Source organism: Lepidochelys kempii, chromosome 3, assembly GCF_965140285.1.
Source record: "Lepidochelys kempii isolate rLepKem1 chromosome 3, rLepKem1.hap1, whole genome shotgun sequence".
Lineage (NCBI taxonomy): Eukaryota > Metazoa > Chordata > Testudines > Cheloniidae > Lepidochelys > Lepidochelys kempii.
In genome coordinates this window covers 47,762,184-47,778,764 of record NC_136382.1, presented here as the reverse complement: position 1 = coordinate 47,778,764, position 16,581 = coordinate 47,762,184, and the positions used below count along the sequence as shown (strand labels likewise).

Here is a 16,581-nt window from a genome sequence, read left to right as displayed (position 1 = left end):
TTCATTAAATTTGTGACTGAACTCCTCGGGGGGAGAATTCTATATCCCGAGCCCTGTTTTACCCACATTCTGCCATATACTTAATGTTACAGCAGTCTCTGATGATGACCCAGCACTGAATAATGGTGTGAACATTTTCAGAAACATTTAGGGATCTGGGCCAAAAAATTTTTAGTGGGGAGGGATAGCTCAGTAGTTTGAGCATTGGCCTGCTAAACCCAGGGTTGTGAGTTCAATCTTTGAGGGGGCGATTTAGGGATCTGGGACAAATATTAGGGATTGGTCCTGCTTTGAGCAGGGGGATTGGACTAGATGACCTCCTGAGGTCCCTTCCAACTCTGATAGTCTATGACCCATCTCAGGTGATTTTGTTGCTGTTATTTTGTTTTCCTATCACTGCAGTGCAAAATTTGAGAAAATGGCCACATTTCCAAACAGAACTTTAGATTTGTAAGGCAACCTTTTCTCAGACTGGGCCCATTATTGCTGGAAAATGGTGGCACATATTTCAGCAACAAATACACGAGCTGTTACAAACTCAAAACTGAGCTGAAATTTTTGTAACAAAATGAAAAAAAAATGTCAACTTTCATACACCTCTGCAGCTCCAGGGCGATATAAAATATCTGTGTAACATCATCCTCGGAGCTCAGTTATTCTCTCTCAATAGGAACCTTCAACCAGGACAACTGGGGATCCATCTTCTTCCCTTAATTGATCTTTTTGCTTCCTCTGTCCCCGAAATCCTCCATCTCCTAAATGGCTGCCCTAGACTGGAGCACAAATTGTTTTTCATTCTGCTTGGCTGCCATCGTTTCTGAAATAGGAGACTAGGATGCAGACTATAATTTCACACCCAAAACTGCTACTGAAGTTTGTTGGGTACAAAAGGTTGTATTGATCAGGTCCTGTGTGGCATTATGGAGTTTCTGGAGAAAAACGTTGTCCATTCAAATAGAAAAACATAGTAAGCCAATATAAATCAATGACTTACCTGATGGCACCATAGTTTTCGAAATATTTGTAAATAGGCCAACACCATAAGACACAATGGTGCCATGTACGTCACCAGAAAAAAACACATGTGGTACATTTTGGGGTAGACCTCACCTGGAAAGAGAATCAAAATAGAAAAAGAATGTACATACAAATATAGTTTAAAAATTACTTTAAGTCACATTATACCTGCAGATACTCAAATGTAGGGCTCATTGATTATAATGGGAGATATATACATGCATCTGATGGCAGAAATTAGTCCATTGCTTTTAGATTCATTCTGTTCATACATTTTAAACAGGCTTTTGCTTCATAGTAGTATGCCACATTGGTGTGTGAAGTGCTATGTCACACTCCTTTGTTACATGTGTGTTAGCATTGTGTACTGATTAAAAATTATTATCTAAAAGCTGTTATCCAGGTATTCAAACGCTCTGTCTGCACTGAATATTGTAATTTAATACATCACTGAGAGGAAGCATGGTCTAATACTCGGGTGCCAGCCTAGGCCATGGGAGACCCATGCTCAAGTCTCTGTGCTGCCATAGACATCATGTGCGACCACTTAGGGCTTATCTATACACCCTATGGTCGTGTGGTTTCTAAAATGCACTAACATGTTGTGTATTAACTGGTCTGTGTAGCTCCTGATGGTACACACCAAAGGCTCCCTTGTGCTCTTTAACATAGCATTTTTTCAAACAGCACCAGCAGGGTTTCCACAGGCCACTTAATGCACTGACATGTTAGCATGCTTTAGAAATCGCACCCCCCTTGAGTGCAATAGTACACCTCATAGTCTCTCTGTCACAGTTCTCCAACTGGAAAATGGGGATAACAGAATTTCCCTACTACACAGGCATGTTGTGAGGATAAATACATTCAAGACTGTAAGGTGTTCTGGTACTGAGATAGCAATGAGGGCCATATAAGTACCTAAGGCAGACAGATAAAGATGTCTTTCTGCTCCTGAGATAAATGTATAAGATGTACTCTGAATGGTGGCGATTGGGAGTGAAGTATATAATGGAGCCACTATAAAACACAAGCTGGAATGTTTTTTGTTCCTTTAATTCAGTTAGAATTAACAAAATCAGAGACTCAGAAGTCAGGAAATTCCCCCAAGTAATTTTGGCCTCTTACCTTAACTCTGTCCCTTAGTATATACATTACAATATTTCCTCTTTAGATTATATATTGCTTGTCAGATTATTCGATATGTAATATACTACCAAAATTGAATTTATTCCAGAAATTGTGCCCATGTGCCCTTCCACTTTACCATGCAACTGATTGTGTGTCTCAGCTGATAAGTAAGTTAGTTTAGGTTTTAGTCAGAGGAAGAATAAGACAGTATTAGAAGGTTTCAGAGAAGTAAATACATTTGTGCTCCACATTGGGCACGCCTGGCAAGCAGTTGTAGGGTTCAAGAGTTCTCATCTCTGTCCAGAGCTTTCAAATGGTTTAGAAACAAAGGACTAGTTGTTTTTTCCCCCACAAGAGGACCTAGTGCACTTTTAAAAAAACCCACAATATATTATTTACAAAGTATCAGTGTCTATAATGTGTGAAAAGGGTGAAGTTTTGGTGGTTGAAAAACTATGAAAAATGGTGTTTCTTTTAGAATGTATTTTTGGGACAAGTAATGCATGTTTACATAGATACACTGTACTCTTTTCAGATATTAGTAAAGGAAGTTACACTGTAGGGCAGGCGGGAAAACAAGACTTCTGTTTTGCAAAAGATTTCGGGATTTCCAAATTTGTTTTCATTCTAACGTGGAATGAAAATGAGACCTGTTGCATTGTTTCATGAATAACTATATAAAGAAAGAGAAATCGTCCCTCTGCTGGAACTATTGGGAGAGAACACGAGTGACATTGGTTGTATAAGTTGGTGATTGCACACTTATCTGGGTGGTGGAAGACCCAGGTTCAAGATACTGCTCTAAATGAGGCAGAGTTAAGGATGAGTGGTCATCTTAATTTCTGGAGTTTCCTGACCTTTGAGTGCTTAATTTATCCACTTTAATGCTGCACACCCTTCTTGAGTATCCGTTATTACCAGCTGCCAAGTCCCGTAAGTATACCCTGCATGTTTTGGTTTGTGGAGCTCACATCAATTATACCATCAACACCTTTTCTCTAGTAGTTGGAACATTTATTTTATTGTTAATGATGTTGCACTTGTTTAGCTGCCATGATCTCAAAAATGTTTTACACACGATGAATTTAAATGAATTAAGCCTCACAATACTCCTGTGAGACAGGGAAATACCGTCATTCACCTTTCACAGCTGGCGAAATTAAGTTTATGTGATTTATTGAGACCAGAGGAGGTCAATGAGAAAGCTGAGACCAGATTCTTCCTGCTCCCGAGGCATTGTCACCTGCCCCAGCAGAGCTCTGCAGGCAGCAAGGCATCATCAGGAGTTTATGGCTTCCAATTTAGCAGTCTGAGTAAAATGGAAACATTAAAGCAGGCCAGCTAAGTACAAAGTGCTGATGGGCCACGTTGGAGGAAGAAGCCAGCGTTCTCCTTTGAAGTTCAGCCACCTGCAAAGTGCTAGCAGCTGAACATCAAAGGAAACCTGTGTCCCTCCTCCACCCAGGGCAATGAGCTTTGCAGAACTTTTACTTAAGAAGCTTGAATCTGTTTAGCTTCTCAAGCTAAAAGAAAGCTTTCAAGCTGCTTAGTAATTACTGCAGCAGGCAGGAGGAGGGACTGGTCTGGGATGCTGGTCATTTATCAGATGGTTTCGTCCCTGCCACCATACTCAGACTGGTGCTGAGTGGGAACATCCATCAGTGTTCTGCATAAAGATCAGCGATGACATTTCAGCTGCCTAACCGAAAACCCCAATCCTTCGGCCCGTCCCACACAAGCCAGGGGTGGGGAATGGCGAGGGGGAGAGAAAAGTCCTTATCTTAGATGGACCACTACCTGGGCTTTCAGATAGGAAGGGGGGACACACAGGTGTGGTGGTCCCTGCTTCAAGAAGAAAGGGAAGATCTCCATGTCTAATCCCCTTTGCTGAAAAGAGGGGAGAAAACTCAAAAGGATTCATGGGGGTAGAATGAGGAGATGGTACTTGCCAATGTGCTTATCCCACACTTGAGATCCTTGATGACAGATGCAGAGTCTCACCCCACTCCACCTACCGCTCAACTGGTGTTGCGGGGGAGGGAGAAATGGAATAAAAGGTGTTTGGATTTGAGGAATGAGGGATGGAGAGTCTGTTGGATGGGAATGGAGGAAGGGTCTGAAAGGACAGGTTAGAACAAAAGTAGTGGCATAGAAATGGCGATGATCAAGGGGTGAAATGACAGAGGATGCGGCTCAGCTCTCTAATTTATCAGCTTTTCATGGACTTTTGGTAAGTTTGCCCCACACATTATCATTTCTGGAATTATTAAACATATAGTCTTTAGCCAACAACTTTAACTCTGACACACATAATTCTAGGGGTTCACATGCACCTTGTACTCCACTGCAGAATTTACAGAATGCAAATATAGAGGGGACATATTCAAATCTAAAGTAATGTGCCCTTGCTGCGTATTCATAATTGCAGCAGATCAGTGACAGAGGTGTGCCCTCAGCTGACATGCAGGACCGGCTCTAGGCACCAGCAAAGCAAGCACGTGCTTGGGGCGGCACAATGCCAGGGGCGGCGTTCCGGCCACCCCCCCCCCCCTTTTTTTTTTTTGCTTGGGCAGTTGCGCTTTCGGAGCTTGGGGCAGCAAAAAACCTAGAGCCGGCCGTGCATGCATGTGCGTGTGTGTACATAGACACACACTTATACATACAAATACATATATAAACCTCTCTCTTCAATCCATATCAACATGTAACATTATTGTTCCTCCTCATTTTTGCATTTCAGGGTCCCTTGAAAACAAGCGGTGAATGTTGCTGGAACTTTTCCACTCCTCGGATTCATTTTTGCCAATTTCATTTTGGACATCAGAATTCTAGCAAACTTCTTGATGCTACCCCATGTAAAGCAATGTTTTGCTTGCGCTGTAGGCAGCTGCTGAGAAAGTTAATATGAGCGGGCTTAGCCAGGGAACAAGCTTTACTGGACAATTCTCAGAATCAAAAAACAAAACCCCTAACCCTGCACCACAGTGGACAATAAGCATTTATTTTAAGTGTTAACTGCTAAACATTCACATAAAGCAGAATTTATAACCTTATCTTTAATGGCGCCATCTAGTGACTTCCAATTTTGTTACAGTGTTCAGATTTGGAGGGCAGAATGCTGCCCTTTACTGTGAGTAACCTAGGAGGAAAAGGAACACAAAGTCTTCCCTTCACCCATGCAGTGGAAGTGAGGATTCTCTCCATATTCTCTTGAGTGCTTGGAGTGGGTTTGGTTAGTATACATTGGTTGCTAACCTTTTTAATCAACCGTACCAAAAGAGTGTGGTTAGCTGATTTGGACACATGATGCAGCCATTTTAATTTACATTTCTTTAATTGTGGGTCTTTATCATCACATTCATCATATGATAACTATGGACTATGATAAAACCCATGGTAAAAACAGGTTCCTTAAGTGACTCCACACAGTTCATAGGTGGGACTCTCTTGCATTCCCAAATAAATTATTATTATTAGTCTGGGCTAGGACTGAAAAATCCTCAGCCTAGAATTGGCCATGAATGTTCCTCCTGTTCTGGAGTGAAAGCCTGAAGCAGTTAGAAAGAACTTGGATGTTGACAGAGGCTGAGCAACTGCACCCCTTGCAGTTACTAGCAATAACTCCAATAGGCACACACAGATATCTATTAATAGAGGTTGCCACTCTTTGTTCATTGTGAAGGAGTCCAAGCCATGGTGGGAAGGTGCTGACCAAAATAGAGCAATTTGAAATAGAGGATTATTATTTTAGGTGCATCTACCATTTGCCAGTAGACTAATTAGCACTGAGGTGACATCATCAAATTTCAATTGTGTATGAATTCTGTTTGATGGAAGTGAATGTCCTATGGTTAGATGCATAATTTAATGGAAAAGCCAGCAGTACAAACTAGGACTGTATGATCTTTAAGTGGAGTGAAAAAAGCTTCTGGTTTCAAAAAAAACTTCCAGGCATGTTTTATATTTTATACCCAGAATAAAATATCTATCTTGGAGATGAGGCACCTTTGACGTCATTAACAGTACAATCACATAAGAAATAAAGATAACGGCTTCCCCTCACCCCAAACCTGAAAACAACTATCAGAAATTATTCAGACACAAACCAAACCTTGTTCTATGCACAAATACCAGCCTTTGTCAAGTCCCTTCCTACCTTCCACAAAGCCTGTGAAATGTGGCAGCCTTTGTAACATACCATGAAGGTCAGCAGATTCTGGCTATCTTGGACCAAAGGAGGGAGTTCATTACATACTATGGGCCCTTTCTGGAGAATGCTCTCCAGGCAGCTCCCTATCGTTTATACTGAGGGGGCTCCAGCTCCTGAGCCTCTGTGGATTACATCTGCAGCGCAGCAGCCAGGCATGGGGTGAGAAGCAGTCTCTAGAATAGGCTGCTCCTGAGCCATTTAGGGCCCTACAGATTAATATCAACACTTTACATTTCTCTTGTAAACCAACAAGCTGCCAGCGCAGGTCCTGGAACACTGGCATCGCAAGCTGTTGGCAAGATACCCTATGTAATTATTGAGCTGCTGATCTTTTCTTTAATCATTTTCTATTTCTGGGTCGATTTAACATGTAAATCTAAACTTGAAGAGAGAAATTCATGATTATGATGGTCAGGTCTGCAATTATAAACAGAAATTAGAATCTCCAGGTGAGATGAATATTTCCAGCAATGTCCTCAGATGGAGAAAGCTAGTAACAAATGATAGTCCTGCTCCCTCAGTTAAAAGTGCTGGTATCATTCATGCCACATCTGCAGGACATCTCCCTCCTCCTATGAAACTCACTGCAGTTTTATCTGGATTGAGCCAACCAGCTCCCATCTCTGCCCCTCTGGATAAGGCGTTAAAGAGGAGTGGCTGGGTTGGAGGAGATAGAGAACAGGAGTTCATATCATCTACATACTGAAAACACCATGGGCCTGCATACACAAGAAGCAGGGACCATTGTATTAATTTTGATGGAATGAATGGGCCCAAAGAGTCAAAGGTGTTAACTTGACCCTGCCACTGTCCAGCATTAAAAGGTTTCAAACAAGGTGCAGGGTTTGGTATACAGAGACCTCACCCTGCTTAGTACCATGGCAAACATGCCATTAAATATCTTTAAGCCTTTAATTAAAGATCCAGAAAGGATAGAAAAACAGTTGTAAATGTGAAGTGTTGAATAAGGCTTTTATTTTAGCAGTGCCCCTTGTTCCCTCTTCCCTTAGCTGTAGAGAATGTTCATAAGGCACATGAAACACCTCCACCCTGTTTGAGAGTCTTTCAGACAGTGTTAAAGACGGTAATAACTGTCCTAATGGAGGAAAGGGAAGAAGTTAGTTGAGATGGGCTGGAGCAGTCATTGCTGTTGTTGACAAAGTCCCATCCTGATTTTCTGAAGACAAAACAAGACAGATGCACACAGAAGGGGAGAGAAAGGAGGACAAGTGCAGCGCCTGTCTTTGGCACTGACTTACTTGCAACCTCATTGCTAGAGGAACACAGGCACAGCACGTGGTCTTAGCAGCACTCCAAGATCTGGCCAACTTGTAGCAGCATTTGGCTATTTAGGGCATTACTTCTAGGCATCTTTCTGGTCACAGGATTACAGCGATGTGGCACAATGTGCAATCTTGGTCAACTAAGCTACACACTTACCAACCAGAAGGCAGAGAGGGAAAGGAAAGAGAAGAAATAAGGTGGGGAAGGAAATGGACACACAAGGGACAGGGATGACAAAATCCCACATCCCAGTGGTGTTGGGATTTAGCTGGAGCTGGTGGAGGTTGTGATGTCATCTGGGTATTTCTCTTTGGCCACGGCTCGCCGTCCCCAGCCAATGGGAGCTGTGGGAAGTGGCAACAAGCACATCCCTGCAGCCCACCACTTCCCACAGCTCCCATTGGCCGGGAACAGCAAACTGTGGCCACCGGGAGCTGTGAGGGGCCGTGTCTGCGGACGGTCAATGTCAGCAAAATGTCTCACGGCCCAAAATCAGCTTACCCTGATGGGCTGCATGCGGCCTGCTCGTTACCTGCCACTGGTCTAGACTAATCCAGTCTTTGAGACATCCTTTCGCATATTTTCCATTAACAGTTATTGTTATAGGTTTCAGAGTAACAGCCGTGTTAGTCTGTATTTGCAAAAAGAAAAGGAGTACTAGTGGCACCTTAGAGACTAACCAATTTAGCTCACGAAAGCTCATGCTCAAATAAATTGGTTAGTCTCTAAGGTGCCACAAGTACTCCTTGTATTTATTGTTATAGGTTACTGTGATATCTTATGAATTGTTACATACTTTTTACAATTGAGTTTACAATTAGGATAAATTTGTAGGCTCAATTATTATACCAGGACCAAGATGGAACCTTCAAAACATCACATCAAAGAGCCCTCATCAGTTAATGCCCAAGGTTGCGTAAAGTAACCAATTACAATAATACATGAAAACACAACCTGATTACAATGCAACAAAACTGATCGCAGCGATTGGACTGCTTTTAAAAAAAAATACAACCTTGAGAAAGGATCTGATTGTATTTTAGTCTATTAACTTGAAGCTGTTAACCACGTTCCTTTTAGCTACATGTCTTGGCAATCCTGGCATTACTTTCCCGAGTATGAATGATTACTACATATCATTAAGTATTATTAAGGTGTTGATTGTACACATTGTCAGAATCCCAGTGCGCAACTCACATGCACTATTAGTGCTGGAATTATTCCAGGGCCCACCAGAGTTGAGCCCCAATAGTTCAAGGAAGTGGCCAGGACTAACTGCAACAGGAAGTCAGACTACATGAAAGTAGCCCAAATTCCAAAACTGCACAGTGCAGAAGTAATCTGGAAGGACTGATTTGTACTTTTTGGATGCAATCATTTGTAATAGATCATGTTTTCCAAATAACGTTAGTAATGCTGTCCAGGCCAAATTTCAATCTGTGGAATGAACTGCTTCCGATATTGCTGGCAGGTTTATAAATTCTGTAGTTGTATGCAATTTGAATTGTAAATCTGGGAGATTTCTGAGGAATTTATATAATGCAGACAACTGTCAAATTCAGGGTCCCAGGAAAATGGACCAATGGTCTATTCTCTGGAGATAAATTCCACAGGCCTGATTTCTGCAGTCCTTGTACACCTCTACCTTCCTTTGATCAATAGGTGTTGTATAAGTATAAGCATTACAGGATGGGAACATTTGTTCCAATGGAGAACATTAAGATGACCAAGACACAGAGAGCCTCTTATTGCACATCCATCTGAACTTGGCTTCCAATTGACTTTGAACATTAGCAAGGCAGAGGAAGATGGAATGTAACAGTTTCTGAAAACTAGTAGTTTCAAGAACCACCATATAATTAACATGCCAAGCTATTTTCATTATATCCTGGCAGTATAAGTTCCATTCTTATGATCAATAACACACTTACCTCCCCAGTGCTCATCACAAACTGTGAATAAGATTGTTTTGTTAGCTAATCCTGGGAACACACTGCTGCATTCCATAACAACAGCCTGAGGAATCATTATAACGCAGGATACAATCCAGATAACGATAATGCTATTCCTTGCCCTCTTGGCTGTGCTTTTAAACATCAAAGGGTGACAAATTGCATACCAGCGATCCAAAGCGATGCAGCTAAGTGTTAGTACAGACACAGAGACTGACACAGTCTAAGGAAAGAAGGAAACATTGTGTAAACTTTTCTGATTTTTAACTTTGAATACAATTTATATTTTCAACACGATCAGAAATCTATTTAGAGTTGATATTCCATGATCAAGGGCTGTTAAATAGTGATTCTTCCAAGAAAAACAAATTCCTTTTTATATCACTTGTCACAAAATTCTCATAGGTCTGAGTCTGCTAGCCTAACTCATTCTCAGAAAAAAAAGCAATGAGGAGTCCTTGTGGCACCTTAGAGACTAACAAATTTATTAGGGCATAAGCTTTCGTGGGCTGAAACCCACTTCATCAGATGCATGGAAAATACAGTAGAGAGGTATAAATACACATCAGATGAAAAGATGGGAGTTGCCTTACCAAGTGGGGGGTCAATGCTAATGAGCCAATCTATGCGTAATCCCACTTGAATCAACAGGACAACTCACAGACCACTCAGTTTGAATAAGTGTGGCAGAATCAGGCCTCATAAGAATAAACTCATCCATTTTAGACTTTGTAAGCATTATTTATAAAAGTGTATATTTTTACAATATGAAAATAAAGCTTTAAACCCACTAACTACATCTTGCTTTGTAGGAGACATTATCTCATTTGATGTGCTACGAACATATATCATCATTGTGTCTTCCCAATTTTCACAAAGGCAAGGGGAAATCACAGTCACATTAAAAAAAAAATCCGCTTGCAGTTGATAAAAATAGGATCATTGGATTTTTCCACTGGCTACAAACAATAAACTCATTGTTCATTTTCTTCCATTCAATACACTGGGTGACAGTTTCATGTCCTTTCTGCATTCAGTGGGGTCTTCCGAACCAGGTACAGGCCAACAGTTAACGTACCAACAAAAATCTCCTGTAGCAGTGTTGTGCCTCTGAAATAAGTTGGGCCATTCTGATTCAATGCACTGGAGCAGAGGGCAACACATATCCACAGATCAATTCATGGAATTATTATACCCAACCAATACTATGGCCCATGCTGCTCCCTTTGAAATTTGTGTGCACTGGGGGCCTTGATTCTGACCTCAGTTACACCACTGTAAACCCAGATTTCAACTGAGGTACTTTGGATTTACACCAGTGAAAAGGTCCAAAGATTTACCATACTGGAATGCCCCACTGGCCCATCTAGTCTGATAAGGAAAGGAAGGCACAGTTGTTAATCACTTCACTGGAAAGGGCTTCAGAACTGATTTAACTTAATAATTACGAATGGCAATAACTGAGGCTTAACTGGGAGAGTATGAACAATTTCTGCTGCTTGTGGGGATCTTTGGTTATTTCTACATAGCACTTAGTAAGGCATATGGAATTCTGAACTCCACTTTCTAACTACAGAGGGCCCGATGCTCTGTCACCCGGCACCTTGGGTAGTCATTATGTCCAAGCAAAGTGGGCACAAAATATCACTGTTCTGATATTTTAATGCTTTATGTCCACTTTATTGATGTAAATGACTACACAAGGTGAAGAGTATCACAGAATCTGTCCCATGTGTTTATTGCCTAAAAAAAAAAAAAGAGAAAAAATACTTAGAATAATACTTATTCAGCTAAGAATTTTACTTAATGTTATGTAGTTGGGCATTTGGAAGTGGAGAAGCACTTAAATCACAATGTCTACCCCTTCCATTAGGAAGTTCCAATTAAGCAGATTCTACCGTACTGTTCCTTTTTGACAACAGCAGTGGTATGGAGAACAATACCTGTAAATAGGGGATCACCTTGCAGAGGGTCTGCCCAAAGAACCAAGTTTCTGTGATATCCACTACTAACGTGGCTGGAAGACAAGTGATTGTGACAAGAACATCAGCCAGGGAGAGGTTTACTATGAAGTAGTTGGTAACTGTCCGCATGTGATGGTTCTTCCACACTGCAATACAAACTGAATTTACAAAGAAGGGTTAGTACATTTGAAACAACATGTGGAAGGAACACTTCAATGGGACAACACTTTATAGGAGCAACTAGTAATTGGAGGATGCAGAAACATTTTCTGAAGAAGGTTTTAAATATGTAGTATAATGTAAATATGTAGGGACAGTTAATTTTCTTTTACAGTGAACAGCCTGGAAGCATGGAGAAACAGCTAGAAACAAGGAGGAGACAAAGTCATGTGACTAATCAATTCTCCACAGACTACAGTTTAGGCATTGTTGGTTTGATACGTAGATCAGTCTATTTTATTACAGGTACAACAGCATGCAGTAAATTTTATACAGTATAAGGCTCGTATAAATTAGTTTGTTTTTCCTATTGATCCAAGCTGTAAAGCTTTATAAACCAGGCAAATCACTACATCTGAGTGCAGTAAATCAATAAGTCAGTAAGCTAGCAAAGTAAAAACTGAGGTTGTGGAAACCAACTTGAGAAAAAATAGCTTTGTGTAATAACCTAGGACATAAAACCTTAAGAGACTAGGTTTCTGAATATTTTGACTTCTCAGGTGTTAGAAAGATTTCCATTCCCTCTTTTAAAACTGACTCCTACAATACCCCAATCTACCATCTCAACAATTTTACCGCAACAGCAAATTTATTAATCCTTTGTACACAGAATGTCCTTCTGTCCTGAGCAGAGATGGGTCATGTCTTCAAATCTCAGGCTGGATCCAAACTTTCCTTAATTTCAGGGACTTGGTGTTTGGTCCAATTTAGATATATTAGCTAGATGAGAAGTGCAGATCTGAATCTGAACTCTCCCAATAATCAAAGCAGGGTTTCAGAGTTTTAGTCTGGAGACAGCTCTGGTCCTGAGCTCACTAAAACACAGCGTTCAGACCTCAGGTTTAAGGAGAACACAGTCTTGAGTGAGAGTATTTCTTACTTCGGTGAGTTAAGTTACAAAAATAACTGTTTTTAACCCTACTATTTTTACTTGATGCATAATACCAATGTAGTTGTGGGATCTGTAGCTGGTAACCATGAAGATTATGGCAGAGGAGATTCAGCAGGTTACAGAGATGCACACTATGCTCTCTCATGAGCCTTATTCACACTAGAGAAATGATGCAAATTTATAAGATTGTTGCTGACACCACTTCAGATTAACTGGTGTTAACACCGAAGCTCAAGGTATTCTAGGTCAGCGGTTCCCAATCAAGGGTCTGGGGTCCCCCGGGGGGGGGGCCGCAAGCAGGTTTCAGAGGGTCCTCCAAGTATGGCCAGCATTAGACTCGCTGCAGCCCAGGGCAGAAAGCTGAAGTCCCACCACATGAGGCCCTGAGCTCTGCCACCCGGGGCTGAAGCCAAAGCCTGAGCAACATAGCTTCACAGGGGGCCCTGTGGCATGTGATCCCAGGCAATTGCTCTGCTTGCTACCCACTAATGCTGGCCCTGCCTTTTGTTGTGGCAGAAAATCAGTTGTTGTGGCATAGGTGGGCCATGGAGTTTTTATAGCATGTTGCGGGGGGCCCAGAAAGAAACAGGTTGTGAACTCCTGCTCCAGACTATATGATTTTTACTTTTGTTATTTCCCTTAAACAAAAATAAAAGTAACCCAGCAAAAATGGTATGAATTAGGTAATGCTATCTGTCCTTACTGCAATGTATAGCTAGCTGCACAGCTGAGAGAGTATATCTTTGTTACCCCTCCCAGCTGGGGAGTGGGGTGGGGAAAACAGTGGCTTCTGTCCCCAAGGATTCTGGCGTTGAAAGAGAATGGATCTTACTCTATAGCAACCTCAAAGTACAAGACAGGCAAAGTGGCCATCTGGCCTCCCTGAAAACCCTGGACAAGGAATCTCTAGGGAGTGGCACATAGCACCAAGCTAAATAGTATGAAGATGAAAGGTATATGGGCCCTGTAGATGAATGAAGATTTGGAAGGGTCATGTTTCAGGAGACGAGGGTACCAGCTATGCAATAAGAATCTGTCCAACTCCACCAAACTTGTTTGGACTTTGGCTGATGATGATCAGGGATCCTAGAAATCCATTTGCCATTGAAAATCGTGGAATTTGCATTTTTACAGAGAATCTTTCATTTTTACATTTATTAACTATTAACTAAATTTTACTGAAATTTACACTTATTCAATGCATGTATCCTCCTCCTCTTGAGGTTGTTTTTGAATGTCCTTTACATTTACAGTGGAGCCCCATTATCCAGTTGAATTGGGATCAGGGTCAGATCAGACAGTCAAAAATTGGGATAATCCAGAGAACTGGCAAAAAGCTTTTTATTCCTTATGTTAAGATTGCAGGGCAAGGGGGCTCAGGCAGTCAGACCCAGCAGCCTGGGGCTGACTACTTGAGCCCCAGCCACTGTGAGTACCCAGGCAGCAGGTGGTTTGGTCAATACTGAAAGCAGGATTATGGAGGCTCGGCTAAATGGGGTTCTACTGTTTATCAATAAAACATTGTGTTCAATTTATACCTATATATACTGTGTCTAGGGAAACTAAAGTTAAGCATTTCATTTTAATCACAGAAAAAACACAGATTTTTATGGGGTTTTTAATCAGAGAATTTTGTTTTTTTTGTCATGCAAAACAAGGATCCCTGATGATGACTGAAACAATAAAAGGATCCCTGAACAAACCATGATTTAATGTTTGATACAAGCCTTTCACACAGCCCTAGACACATGGTAGTGCAAAAGAAAGAGTTGAGAGAGACACAGAAAGTGGAGAAGGAAGAGAGTTTAAGATGGGGAAAAAGACGAGAGGAGAAGAGATTCAAAAAGGAGAGAAAAAAGGTCGGGAAAGGAATAAGTAAGAGAGAGAAGTTCCCTTTGAAACCACAATCCTATCCAAACTGTAAACATCTCACTGCAATAATACTCTACTCGAATCTCCTCTGCAATTCCGCCCCCATTTTCGTTTTGATTTTACAACAAGAAACAAGATAAAAAAGGAACTCAATCCTTCCTCAAAGTGACTGCTATTCTTATCTTTGCCACATAGTGTCAGTAAAAGCTTGGAAACTAAAATGAGTTACCATGCTGTGCCCTGTTTAGAAGATGCGTTGCAGCTCTAACAAATGAATCCATCTGTAAGACTGTTTCTCAGAGAGTTGATTGCATTGAGTTTGAAGTTTGGTGAGAAGATACAATTGTGGTTTCTGGCCATTATTCACACAGAATGCAGAAAACTTCACTCTCTTCAAGGGGAGCACAATGAAGGGAAATAGATTACTGTGGAAGAATGCAACTTTTGCCAGAAAATATTTATGAGTACAGAGAAAATGGCTTACAGGGAAATCTCATGAGGGATTTGACTAGAATTTACAAGTGCACAACAAATCCATACCAAAGATTAAATTTAAGAAAGATAGTCTGAAGTCCATATTGTGTGAGTAAAAAAGGCTTTAGCTACCTCATTACATTCTATTACAAAACCTCAGATGTGACAGTATATTGGGGCTTTTAGATCCTGTGTTCTGCAACAAGAGACGTGCTCCCAGTGGTTTTAAATGTCCTGGGATATTTTCATTATAGTTGTGCAATGCTACATATTTGATCACTGTAGTACATTGTATATGAAGTTGAATATGAAAACAACATGAAGACTCCAGGTTAATGTAAAATGCAGCTGCCTACCTCCTCCAAGATTTAGGCTGCTATCAGTACACAGATTATGTGCTATAGTCCTTCCATTGACTTCTACTATGCTTCTGCTGTTAATCTGTGATCTAGGCCATGTCGACACCTGCCATTTAAAGCAGAAAAAGTACCTTTTTTGAGCAAAATCCATGGGAGCATCTACACTTGCCAATGACTTTTTGCGGTGAAGCACAGAAGCGTCACCACAAAAAGAAAACGAGAGGCGTACAGCTCTTACTGGTGATGCTTTTGTGGTGATGTGCAAGTGAAGACACGTTCTTCCTGTTTACACAGCTTTTAGCCTCCACAGGACATCCCACAGTGCCTAGGTGACCACTCTGGCCAGCAGCTCTGCTGCTCTGTTGCCAGGTAAACAGACATCCACCTCTCCCCCTGTAAAGCCCTGGGAACTTTGAAACTCCCCTTCCTGTTTTCTTGGCAAGTGCTCACTTATCATCTGGCCAGGTGACAATGGCTGTTCCACGGAGCCAACAATCTCCTGCCTGGAGCAATGCTGAGCTACTGGAGGTGATCAGTGTTTGGAGAGAGGAGGCTGTGCACGGACCCAGGATGCCCCGTGATCACCCCCCCACAAGACTCATCGTCAAACTGGAGAGAGCTGTACTGTGGGATAGCGGCCCTCAGTGTGCTGCTCATGTAAATACTCTGCCGCCTGAAGAAGTAAGTGAGTACACAAACCAGTGCTTTACTTTCACTGGTTCCCTATCACCAGTGAAATTTACAGTGCAAAAACTCTACACATGTAGACATACTCTTAGACACTAATCCTAAACCTGTTCAGTAACACTTCAGAAGGGTCCAACTAATCTCTCATTCAATGTGTTTCCTTCCAATTTGACCTCTAAACCCAAATAAAACTGTAACTCTTTGGCATATTTTTACCATAATTGTCATAGTATATATTGTGAAAGGTGCAATGCTGAGTTATTTTGTTGACAGATACTATGTACAAATCTGGATACATACAAAGAATTATTATTTTCTTCTTTCTTTATCACATGCTTCCTTTACTTCCTCCTCTCCAATTTATTCAATGACATCACAATTCACTGGTTGAAATGTTACAACAAACTCCCATGGAAGTGATTCTTATGTTACAAACACGGGTTGGTGGCATCTCCAAATGTATCAGTTAGGAAGAAAAGAGGAAAAAGCTTCAATTTTACACACGCACAATCTGATAATCAGC

General features: G+C 41.3%; 1 protein-coding gene across 1 annotated transcript in view; it reads right to left on the bottom strand.

Annotated features, from left to right (window-relative positions):
• HCRTR2 (hypocretin receptor 2) overlaps positions 1-16,581 on the bottom strand; it is a 61,084-nt gene that overhangs the window by 13,617 nt on the left and 30,886 nt on the right. The window contains exons 2-4 of the mRNA XM_073335119.2: positions 11,535-11,713; positions 9,571-9,814; positions 995-1,110 (exon numbers count right to left, since the gene is read on the bottom strand). Of these exons, the coding sequence (XP_073191220.2) occupies positions 995-1,110; positions 9,571-9,814; positions 11,535-11,713 (539 nt within the window). The remainder of the gene's footprint in view (positions 1-994; positions 1,111-9,570; positions 9,815-11,534; positions 11,714-16,581) is intronic.